General features: G+C 39.6%; 1 protein-coding gene and 1 long non-coding RNA gene across 2 annotated transcripts; one reads left to right on the top strand and one right to left on the bottom strand.

The window, feature by feature from the left end:
• The first annotated feature begins 221 nt into the window (after positions 1 to 221).
• Positions 222 to 972, top strand: LOC117549171. The gene is made up of 2 exons (XR_004569441.1): positions 222 to 505; positions 798 to 972. It is a non-coding gene; the product is annotated as an uncharacterized LOC117549171 (long non-coding RNA).
• A 6,121-nt stretch (positions 973 to 7,093) lies between these two features.
• Positions 7,094 to 8,756, bottom strand: LOC117549181 (piggyBac transposable element-derived protein 4-like). Its single transcript, XM_034220838.1, has 2 exons — positions 7,838 to 8,756; positions 7,094 to 7,509 (listed from the first exon to the last, which is right to left on the bottom strand). Exons 1-2 carry the CDS (start codon positions 8,754 to 8,756, stop codon positions 7,094 to 7,096), a joined length of 1,335 nt encoding a protein of 444 aa, XP_034076729.1.
• Positions 8,757 to 12,499: the final 3,743 nt, after the last annotated feature.

Raw genomic sequence — 12,499 nt, 5'->3', positions numbered from 1 at the left:
CAGCACATCCATTGTTGGTAACCGTGGCCGTGATCGACACACAAACCCTTTCAGTGTTTATCTGTAACCATGCTTCGGCACGCTACTGAGTTAATTCTCAACCAATGTTGCCTGGGAGGTAATAACAAAAAGGGCGGTATGGACAAAGACTCTCTGAATAACAGTCAAACCCAACAGGAAGTCTTGAGGTTGCCATAGAGAACAAAGGCTTAGCCCACAACACTCACACAGGTCTTAAGGTTTCGACCGTTTCTTCAACACTACACGACTACTCAGCACACTGTAGTCGTTTTTTCTTGCCAAACCATGGGTTGCAACACGAGCCGGGGGGGCACTACAGTGGTGGACCCTTCTGAAAAGCCAGAGGAGAGGCCAAAGACTTCCACTTCCACCAAAGAAGAAGCCACAACGGAAACGAATGGGAATACAGACGAGGACAAGGATGAAGAAATGGACGATGCAAGCTGATTGCTATCTTTACAACTCATCCTACACTCTACTCAAAGTAAGAAATAAAAAAGGTTGGCTCCTTCCTTTTTATGGAATTCACATTAAAATGTCTCCTCATTTTACTTATCAGCCGACTTTGACCTTTCATTGTTTGCAATTCTTTCAAAGGAACGAGATTACGGTACCGTGCCATAAAGAGAGCAATTTATGACCATCGCATTGGGGTCACTTTGATACAATCACCTCTGTAACTTGACCGCCATGTCTCTCTGAGGCTATCTGACATGACAAATGGGCTGTGTGGTGACTGAGATGGTCTGTGTGTGTGTGTGTCGCTGTGTGTACAGATTGTCCTGTCCGGGGTGAAGGAGGGCCTGTCAGCAGGAGGAGGAGGCGACGCTGCACTACTGTCCATCAACCTGCGTGTCAACTGGGCCAGCAACACACACACCAGAAGAATTCTAGCTATGTTTATACTCGAGAAAATGTTTTTGTGTTCAATACACCCATTCCAATACTGTGTTCTGTACCTGTGTTGCCTTTATATTCTGTTCAAGCCTCTGTTTAGATCTTTTTACGGCCCTCTAGGGTGTTTTCTTTCCTTTGTTTGTTTCCACAGCCGTTATATATGTTCATCCTCTGATGCGCTCACACTCCTCTGGTCAGAGCTGATAGTTACAACACACTCTTTCAAACGCTTCCAATTGTGCTGCAGGCTAAAACAGCAACCCTTTAAGATAGTCAGCTTATGCTTCAGCTGTGGGTACCTTGCAGCTCAGACACAGAGTCACAGATAGTGAGTGCTTTACACAGAAAAATAGGAAATGCTGCCAAGAGTTGGGTTTAAAAGAAATGGTACAAGTATTTTATGGTTTTTGCCACCAGAGGGCATGGGCGAGCACTGCTGCAGTTCCCTGTGCCGCCACCAGGGAGCAGAAGTGATCTGTACACGCCGCTGTGAGACATCTGAGGCCGGCTCCATTTGCTGAAGACATTAATCTGAAATATAGGTTGTAAATGTATTACCAGCCAGTGAATGGAGCTGGAATGGAATAGCCATTTCACAAAGCCATATCAAAAATACTCATCTCAGAGGCAGAGGGAAATTACATGAAAATATTACCATTATACAAATGGAAAGTGTGATTGAATAATGTGCTGGAGAAGATAAATGAAAAGCACTTTGTTGGAAAAACGTGGTACTAAATAGGTTTTTAATTTCAGTCGTGGGATAAAAGAAGCACATTTTTAGCCCATTTCACTGCCAATTGATTCGTGTTTCCACATCTGCAGATAGAGAGGGAGCCTTATCGTCTCATTATCAGTTAATTAATATGCATGCACATATGCCAATTATCTTTCCTCTGCCATTTAGCAGAAATGAGACATTGATGTTTTAATGGCGCAGGAATGGATAACTCCTCTGTTGCTTTAAAGGCAGGCGCATTGATTGACATAGCTGGGAAATGTTAAGAGGGACAATTGAATTAAGAGCAACCTGAAACACTTGATTATTAGATTAATAGCCTCAGCAGCTCAGCCAGTTTCTGCGCCTCTCCAGGAGCTGTTTTTATGAATATATATGTAAAATATATCTACCAATGAGAAACATTTCATTTGAAGGACATGCAGAAAAGCAAGCTATTACTTCCCCCTGTGCCATGACTATTAAAGGGCCCAAGGCTACACCAAGTGAAGCAAACCCGAGATGAAAGTTATATTAATAATTATTCGTTTTACTGTACTGTGCAAGCTGAATTTATGTCCACGAGTCACATGCCAGTGTTATGTGCCAGTAAAATAGGCGATATTATGGAAGGAAGCACTATTGACATTTTTCATTTCTGCATAAATGCTCCCGGTTGCACATTATGCCCAAGGCTGTTTTTGTCTTTATCAGTGCTCTTTGAGTTCAATGCCATAAAGCTATAATGTTGCAGTGATTCTGTAGATCAAAACAAAAAAGGGAGAAAACACAGCTCTTCCGGCTAAATCCAAACCTCGATCCATGACGTTTCCACACATAAAACATCACAGAGGACAAACTCGTGCCACCGGAGGCAGCTGCTTACAGGACTGTGCCAACAAACAAAAAAACTGAAAATGAGAAGGGTAACTAACAAAAAACTCTCTGGGGTGTAATCTCCTTACTCAGTAATAGAGTATGTGAAATGTATAATGGGCTCCCACAAATATTCACAAGTAGTGCTCTTATTCTCACCGAGCCTCTCTTCACAGGGTATCTTTTGTGAATATATGATCAGAGGCACGGCAGCCCCGCTCTTTAATCTTACACTGGCCTTGAAGAATGTCACTGATTCCAACCACCACCACCCCCCCCCCCCCCCCCATCACCACAACTGCAGGCTACAGACATAATCATATTCACACTGCGGTGCAGAAATGCATCTGTGGTTGTTTAGAGACGCACTGGTTGCTTTATTACGACTTCAAATTATATATATATTCATAACAACGTGTCCCAAAGTGTAATTTAGGACTGGTTTATGAACAGTTAACTGAACTGAATAGAAAAAGGCTCGTTCAATGAGCTACACACTTTAAGATAAGTGTTGTTGACCTCTCGCTGACACTGGGTTTCAGTATCAGGGCGCTTTAGTTGTAGTAGTTTAATAATATGATTTCGTTTTTCATGTCTGGAACAGAACCATTTTGCATGATAAACCTGTTCACTGCGTTTTGACCTTTTGTTTTTCTGCAGGGTTAACTATCCTCTTCAGCTTTGAAACAGAAAGAAAAGGAAGTAGGAAATGCTCAGCCGTCTAACAGCATAATGACATGGTCTACTATACACGATCAGCACAATGTCATATAATCATAATCACTAAGTAATGATAGAGCACATTGATTTAAACAAACGCCAAAGGTTTCAAGAGAAGTACCACGCTACTGGGATTTACTTCCCGTTTTACAGCAACAAGGGAATGATGTGAAATATAGCATCTACATTATGTGGCTTTCTAATCTATACAGTATGTCAAATATATAAGGCACACTGACAATGCAATTGTAAAATGTAATGCAATACATCAGCCCTAACACAACAGCTATCTTTATCCATGCTAAAAGTGCACGGTTTTTGTGGACATTGTGGGAAATGTGTACGTTTTATTGAGGAGTTTAAGGGTGGAGCTGTGCTGGACTGTGTTCTTATAGTAGCATATGCGGCAATCATAAAACATACGTTAATTGACCCCTTTTAGTTTTTGAAGTAAAACCGTAACATTATAGACATCATAAAAGACATTATGACATAACAACAGTGCATTAGACTACTAGCATTAGATTTTCATTTTTTGTTGTTGTAAAGAATGTAAGTAATACTCATAAAGGGATCCTAGTATTGCAAAGTTATTTTTCATCATAGAAACATAAAGTTACAGGAAGAAACAGTAAAGTAGTGCCGCTAGTTTTAAGCTAGTTAACACCATACTGTAGGTAGCCTTGCACCAAATAATGGCTTTCAGAAAACATCAAATCTGATGTCTGTGATGCATTTTAACCGTGTATTTCCAAATATGATTTTGATATACTTTATTTATACCCGTGGGGAAATTGTTTCTCTGCATTTGACCCATCCTAGTGTTAGGAGCAGTGTGCTGCCATTTTGAACGGGGCCCAGGGAATATAGCAGGCTGTGCGAGCCCATAAGCAACTTTAATGTGTGTTTACTAAAGCCTGATAGCAACTGGACATTAAGAGACCAGCGTAGATCATTGGAGAGTAACTGAATGATTTCAACAATTCATCTTGCGTCTTTTGAAATGTGTTTTTTGTGTTTGACTGAGTCACTGCCTTTCTGCTCAGAAAGAAAAAGTCATCTTGTCATTTGAAGAGAAAAGTCACAAATGAAAAGCACCGGTGAATCATCCTTATATAATGTGGTCAATTAGACTCTCCTTTTAATGGACGAGCGCACAAAGGTTGTTTTTGTGGACTAGAGCATTTGTGTGCTTAATGGAGCACACATCCAAAAAGGTAATCTTTCTAAACAATGTGGAAAATGTCCCCGGCTCAAAGCTGCTCACAATCCATCCACCCACTGCTCCTAAAAGGATTCGCTCAAAGTCGACCCGAATGAACACAGAGACTGAAATATCTTACCATTACGTTTTTTGTCAAATGTCATAGCAATGAAAATTCTGTAGGACACTGCAAATAGATTATAAATGAGTGGAAAACCCTATAAAGTCCTGAAGGCAAATAAGATTTAGCTGAAGATAAAGGTCAGGGCGCTGGAGGAGAGATACGGCGAAGCATGTGGACGAGGATGACTTGATTATCCTGGATGGGAGCACAAAGAGACATGTCCTTTTGCAACGGGGTTACAAGAAATACCATCTTATAATAACAGGAGAAAAAGTGCCAGCTATAAAAGTGGATTCATTTAAAAAGCACTAGATGATGTAAGGATTATGATGCTATAAACCAAACTCCTATGCGAAGGTTGTTAACTTATACAAATGTTTCTTTAAATTATAGATAAGCATTGGAGGAGTTAATCCAGTTTGCAGTGTTTCTGTATCTAATGTGTTTCAAATAGAGAAGAGAGTGACTCTGCCAAGTCATTACGCTATGTAAAACTCAATGCAGTAAAACACAAGAGTTTGCCAAAAGCCTTCAGTATGAGTGTGTGTTTGGTTACTAATGTGTGTGTGCATGGTGCGTACATGTAGAGCCTTTCAAAGAAAATAGGAAATTGTACTCTAAATGTCATTCATTCAGCTCGGATGTCGAGGTGACCTTCAGCAGAATCAGCTCTTCCTATTGTGAGCGTGGACGGGAGGGCTGTGTAAAATATCAAATTTGATAAGAAAATACAAATTGGTGTGAAAGCAAACGTGTGATGGTAGCCGCGGTCAGTACGAGTCCAGATCTCCTGTCTTTCATAGGTGCTGTTGCTTTGTTTTAATAGATAACCTTTGTGAATACAGGGGAAATCCATACACTATATTATGATTAGCTTGATCAGGTAGCATGTTACAGGTAGGTGGATCACCATAACGCAGAGAAGGCTTGTATCGTCGACCTCCAATGCTGAAAAACACAACAGTGCAATTCCTCAAATGGTCACTTGAGGATGGATCCAAAAGCAGGTCAAGCTTTATAGACCCATGTGTTAAAAGCTAAAAACTAAAATGACAGCTACAAAAAAGATTTGGTCTCCATATCATCTCCCCATTCGTGACTAGTGGTGGTGTGGTATATTCTCACCAATTGAATAAGGTTTAAAGTAAAGCATAAATAAAGGGTGTTGCTGCTTTAAATTACTTGTGAGTGGCATTTTAGGTTGCCGGAATTATTATTTTATTGTTTCACTTCTATTGTCATCACATAGTACAGGTATTTTGTGACAAAATGGTTTCTCTGCATTTGACCCATCCTAGTGTTAGGAGCTGTGTGCTGCCATTATGAACGGCGCCCGGGGAGCAGTGTAGGGAACGGTGCCTTGCTCAGGGACACCTTAGTAGCACTTGGTCTTGCTGGGACTTGAACTGGTGACCAAGCCAAGTCCATATGGACTTCGCCACCACTGCCAAATTTAGGATTAGCCAGGAGTTTTTTTAGTTTCATCAATGCCAAGTTGGCGATGGTCAGTCACCAGCTTTGAGCTTCACAACCGTTTTTCAGTAACCTGTGGGAGACAATGTCCATATTTTATACAGTCTTTGGATTCGACACTTCACTAGACAGCTAACAGCAAATAGTTTATCATCCTTAATGGCAAGCCTTTCATTCTTAAAATGTGTCAACATACTAAAGCAGTGTAAAAATATCTTAACCCTTTGATACACAAGCTATGGAAACCCCCTCTAAGACACAACATGGGTCAAAAATGACCCGTATTGACTTACAGTGTTATTTAATGCATGGTTGAGTGTTTCTTTGCTATATTTTTGGAAATCAACTTATTTCATCATTAAATATTCAAAATATTCATTAAATATCTTGTTTTTGAAAACCCTAAATCATTACTTTTGTTTCTCCTTTGTTAATTACTAAACTAAAATATTTTTTATAATATTACATCAAGTTTACAGACATGGGTCGAAAATGACCCATGTCTGCAAGTGTGGTATTTAAAAAAAAAAAAAAGACATACTATAATAATGATTTTGTCAAAAAACATTTTAGCAGTGATTTGGACCAAAGAATAACACAATTAATATTTGAAATGTTTATTTGTCACATTGTCACACTCACACATAGCATACACCATACAACTGATAAAATCTGCAGTGAACTGTGGTGAATGCTGAATGTTTAAAATGAACTCATGACACTCATGAAACAAACTCATGAAATGAACTCATGAGTAAGTTGCAATCTAGTGCATACATGCCTCACAAATCACAACAACATGTTTGTGCTCCTTACACACAGGGCTGGTGAACTTGGAACACCAGCTAATGGCTTTTCGATCTTTGGCAGTTGGGCAGATCTTGCACCTCTTCCTCTTCACTTGGCCCTCCTGTGGCTGCGCTTACTTTTTTTAACCCACATCTTTCCATTGCCTCTGTAATATGGGTTTGGAGGTGGGACGTGCCCTCCATGCGTCTCCTCATGTGTGGCATGACCAGCTCTTTGCCCAGCTCCTTTATGAAGAGCCGCCGTGCATTAGTCACACCACCCTGTAACCAGGGTGTTGTGCAGTGTAGCTGGTGAAGGCGTTGAGGGTGGCAACATCCAGCACATTGTGCCAGAGCACCATGGGCCACCTCCGTGTTCTCCGTTTGCAGGTGTACGTGCGAACCATTTGATCCATTGTGTCCACTCCTGATTTTGTGTGGTTGTAATATTGGATCACTTCTGGCTTCCTCTTAACACTCTGGTCATCCACTGCTGTGTCATCATGCATTGTGCTTAGCAGCACAACAGCCTTCCCCTTTTTCGGGACATAGCTCACCATTGTCATGTTGCCACAGAATCCAAATTTGGAGCTGTACTTCTCTCTCAGTTTGTTTGGCTTCATGACAGGTGGTATGTCTGGCTTGTTCTGGCGAAGAGTCCCCACAAGCGTAAGGTTCTTCTCTGGAGCTTCTCAGCCAAAGGAATGCTGGTAAAGAAGTTATCCATGGTTATGTTGCGACCTATGAACAGAACAAAAAAAATGAATGGTCAATTTAGTCAACATGTAATTCTCTAAATTCTAACATTAAAATAAACCTGATGGAATATTGATTATTATTATTATGGAGTACTGCATTGTATTTTATTCCATTCTATGCTTATAAATTAATCAATTTCTCACAATGGTAATACAAAATGAAATAGACACTATGAGAGAGTGGAAAAGTGATCTAGGTATTGTGCTAGAACTTCAAGAGTATATTCACTGTATGTATACTCTGTATTCTATATTCACCTGTGTGTCTTATTCCGCTGGACAACTGTTGGACAATATTCTCGCCAAGGTTCCTCTGAATATCCTCTCCTGGCTGTCGCCCTGTATAGATCATGCCATTGAATGCATAATGGACCCTTGCATCGCACATCCAAAAGATTTTGATCCCATATTTTGCTGGCTTGCTTGGCATGTATTGTAAGAACTTGCACCTTCCACGGAATGGCACAAGCTGCTCATCTATAGTGACACAATCACTGGGGACGAACACTTTCTTGCAATTGGCCAGGAAACAGTCCCACACATATCTGAATGCAGCCATGTGGTCTGTTTCCAGTCTAACAGCCCTAGTCCTCTTATAATCAAACCGTATGAGGCGGCGGAAATCCTCATATCTGTGGAACCCCATGGTGGCCTTATACGTCGGATTTTGCAGGGGATCCAGAAAGAGCTCCCGCAAGGCCACATCCCAGCTCTTGTCCCCCCCTGCAAGGAGGGTCAAACCAATAAATGCCGTGAATTCCACTTTGTCGAGGCATCTCCACTCTTTTCCTTTTGCTGCTGCGGCTCTGCGTCCCTCTAAGTTAGTGCATCTTAAAACCTCCTCTATGATGTTATCACTAATGAACAACTCCCAGGCATCTTTTGGTGAAATGATTGTTGAACCAGATACGGGTCCTGGACACCTCCTCAGGATGTTATGGGTTCTTGCTCTGCCTTGAGTGGGGGGTTTCTCATTCCAGTAAGACCCCTTTTTACTTAGCCTATTGGCCTGGGTCTGAGTTTCCTCTTCAGAGGACTCATCAGACGAGTCTTCTAGCTCGTCCAAGGAGTCTTCTTCATCACCAGCAACTTCAGCTTGACCCTGTGGCACATAGTCTACGTCATCATCAGAGAGGTCAGACTCAGAGTCAGAATCAAGGATTGCTCCATCTTCCATCCTGTTCTTGATGTAACATCTCGATGACCATTTCAGCCGTGAAACGTGAATGAGTGTGACGAGCCATACTGTGGATGAAGAAAATCTAAATAATATTTACAACATCAGTTGATAAATTATACAGTACGCTTTTCTAATTCAAGTTTTATTTAGTTGCCCTAGCTGACATTAGCTTATACCTTTATATGACTGTATTTAAATGTATTTATTTATTATTATGTATGTATTTCCAGATTGACAAATGGGTTGAAAATAGTATAGCGTATTTATTGTGTAAGACATGATTACATTTCATACATGATCTGGCAAGAGAGTTGGCATGTATGCATTAGCTAATATTAGCGACCGCGATCTAGAATTGACCTAGCTAACACAAGCTAACATTAGCTAGCTAGAATAGAATATGCTAATGTAATGCTAGCTAGAATAGAATATGCTAATGTCATATTTCTCTTTCCCAACAGGTAAGGATAATGTTCAAATGTTATGTGCAGTTATCTTTTCTCAATATATTTTTCTTAGGTAAAACAATTGTAAAACAAGACTTACATGAATCAGATCTGAAGACGCAGCCTGTTTCCTTCTGACAAGAGTGGAATGTCAAATGTTGTCCAGTTGTTTAGTTCTGACCAGCACCATATTCTGACAAGTGAAAAGTTGTCCACAGTAAAAATATTCCTAACTGCACACATTTTATAAATCAAAGGTTCCTATCAAATTCACACTTGCACGGGTCATTTCTGACCCATGTGTGGAAACTTGATGTAGTGATACAAAACCTATTTTAGTTCCAAAATATAGACAGAGAAAATGAAAAAAAAATGATTTATGGTCATCAAAAACAAGATATTTAATGAATACTTTGCAATATTAAATGATGAAATGAATAGATTTTAAAAGATATAGCAAAGAAACACAGCCATGCATGAAATAACATAGGAAATTAATGCGGGTCATTTTCGACCCATGTGTGTACATTTTATGTAGTAATATAAAAACTATGTTAGTTCCAAAATTTAGACAGAGAAAATGAAAATAATGATTTATGATAATCAAAAACAAGATATGTAAGAAATACTTTGTAATATTAAATGGTTAAATACATAGATTTTAAAAGATATAGCAAAGAAACACAGCCATACATGAAATAACATAGGAAATGAATGCGGGTCATTTTTGACCCATGTTGTGTGTTTTAGAGTTGTAGTCGTACAAAAATGATTTTTATTAAAAAAGTAAAAAAGTAAAAATGAAAATAAGAATTTGTGATGATCAAAAACAAGTTACTTGAATTCCTGGAATTCTGAATGGTGAAATGAATTTATTGCAAAGATATTTACAATTAAAACCCTGTCGGGTCACTTTTGACCCATGTTGTGTATCAAAGGGTTAAGATGATCATGGTGTGATCTTTTTTTAAGACCTTTGACCAATTCAATATATGGTTATCTTCTCCATTGTAAGCTAGCATGACTAGCGTAGCACTTACATTAGCAGTAAAAGCCATGTTCCTTTGTGGAACTGGAACATCTACTGGAACAAAGGTGATAGAATATCAAAGTCAGTAACTAACGTGTCTCTGTCCTAAAGTGACCCCTTTTGGTTTTGTGTGTTGACTCCTATATCCTAGTGAAACACATGTGTTGTTTGTTTTAAAATGACTATATTAATGGATAATTCTGCCATAGTTATTAGTTTAATTTCTATAGGTGGCATGCTACCCACCCGTAGCAGTAACTAAGGCGGGCAGGGCCTAACATCTGCTTCCTGCTGATTGGACATTAAGAACGTCCTTCAAAAATGTTGGCTACCATCTACTAAGTGTTGTGAACAAATCTAAATCTAACAACAAGAAAATATGTCTTTGTGCAACATAAAGTATCATCATATTTGTTCTAAGTACACCAGACATCACGAAGAACGTCAAACAAATATACATTTGAATTGATGTAGCTTACTTCTTCTGTTAGCTTTGTGTGCTCATCATTTAACATTACTCGAAACAAATCCATTAAGATAAGAAAGGCTTATTATTACACAAATTTCCTCCACCAGTTTGCTGGAGCCTTTGTGTTCACCATGACAACAGCCTAATGCCCCTGAACATTACTAAGCCATCTGTAGAGGGGTTGCTTAACGCACATCAAATAACAATAATAGTCTGCTAATGGCATTATTGCCCGCTGTGTCATCATATCATCGTCCTGCACGCCTCGAGGGAAATGAGAATAATCTGGTTTATTGTTTTAAACTCTGATGGCCTAAATATTAAGATTGTTTTTATGTTCTATTTGTTTACTATACTGTGTGTCTTTATTACTGAAGCATAACACTCAAGGGCTGGTGCTGAATGGATGCCTTTTAGCCAGCATGTTTGTTTGTCTGTAGATCGTTAATAACAAGCTCTCCTCTCTCCGTGAAGAATGTGACCTCATCTCTGGGAAAAATAATTAGGATGGCTGTCCAGAGCATACTGAAGCCCCCCTCTCAGTCTCTCCCTGGAGCAACACTGCACAAAGACGCTCCTCTGTTCCTAATGCTAAGCCCGCCTTGATATTTCTGTCTCCACTCTGGTTAAATAATCTTACTGCTGGTGCTAAATCGAACCAAGTTTGTGGCCTGTTAAAGGGCAGCGGAAATTCGAGTAAGATTAGCCAGAAGAGGCGTTTTCCAGACTGAATGCAAAGGCTGATTTAAAGGCTTCACAGAAACAAAAGCTACACGTCAGGTTCGATCTCTCTTCAGCCCATACACATCTGTCTCATTGTTGCAGCATGCTATTAGTGTCCAATCATAAATAAATACTACAAGCTGGGGAACAACACGTCATAAAGAATAAAACCAGATTCAGGAGAACATTGGTATTAGATCATGTACAAAATAAAAAAACGCTTTGATATTCATAATATATGAGATTTTATAGCTAGAACATATTTCCATGATTACACTGCAGATATCATTACTGTTAGCAATGAGAGATGTGCTGCTGTTTTCCATCTATATTCATGTCTGCTCTAGGCCTGTTTAAGTTATTACATATCCATATGAAAACAAAGTGCATGATTACCTTTGATGTAGTTTGTGTAGCTGAACAATTTGTTAGCATGTAAACGCAGGTAAAGGTTTCCTATAGCGCAAATGATTGGCACACAGCAATGGCACATTTGATGTTGGCTGCTCTCATCTTGCGCCCATTTCCTGATGAGATATACATCTCTGCCTTTTTTGCATACAAACCAAATGAATCCTAATGGTCATTTGGCGGCTGCGTTAGACTTTTAATTAGCTGGAAAGCCTTTAGCCAAACTACTCTCATCCTTTACCATCCTTCAATCTCTACATGGGAGCTGTTAAGGGAGCCTGTTGTAAACGGTGTAATTGCCAAGGTCCTCAAAGCTATCCTCTGTGAGGCTGTGACACTGATAGGCTGTGTGCTTTGAACAATATAACAGTGAATGTGTGTGTGTGTGTGTGTGTGTGTGTGTGTGTGTGTGTGTGTGTGTGTGTGTGTAGAAACTGTCCGTTGGCATGTGTATGTATATACAAGTACTTTTATGTTGTTGCTATGTGAACAAAGAAAATTAGCATGTCTGAGTTCCGACACACAGCAGTGACTGATGATATTATCACCCATTAATGTTAATGTTTAATGGCTTTAATGACCAGTTTAATGATATCATCAGGCTTTTTGAGCAGACTTGGCTGTGCATGTGCATTTGTGTATGAAAATGGTTTGTGTCACG

This window comes from Gymnodraco acuticeps, unplaced genomic scaffold (genome assembly GCF_902827175.1).
Source record: "Gymnodraco acuticeps unplaced genomic scaffold, fGymAcu1.1, whole genome shotgun sequence".
NCBI lineage: Eukaryota > Metazoa > Chordata > Actinopteri > Perciformes > Bathydraconidae > Gymnodraco > Gymnodraco acuticeps.
The sequence above is the reverse complement of the archived record's forward strand: the minus strand, read 5'-3'. Positions and strand labels throughout refer to the sequence as shown.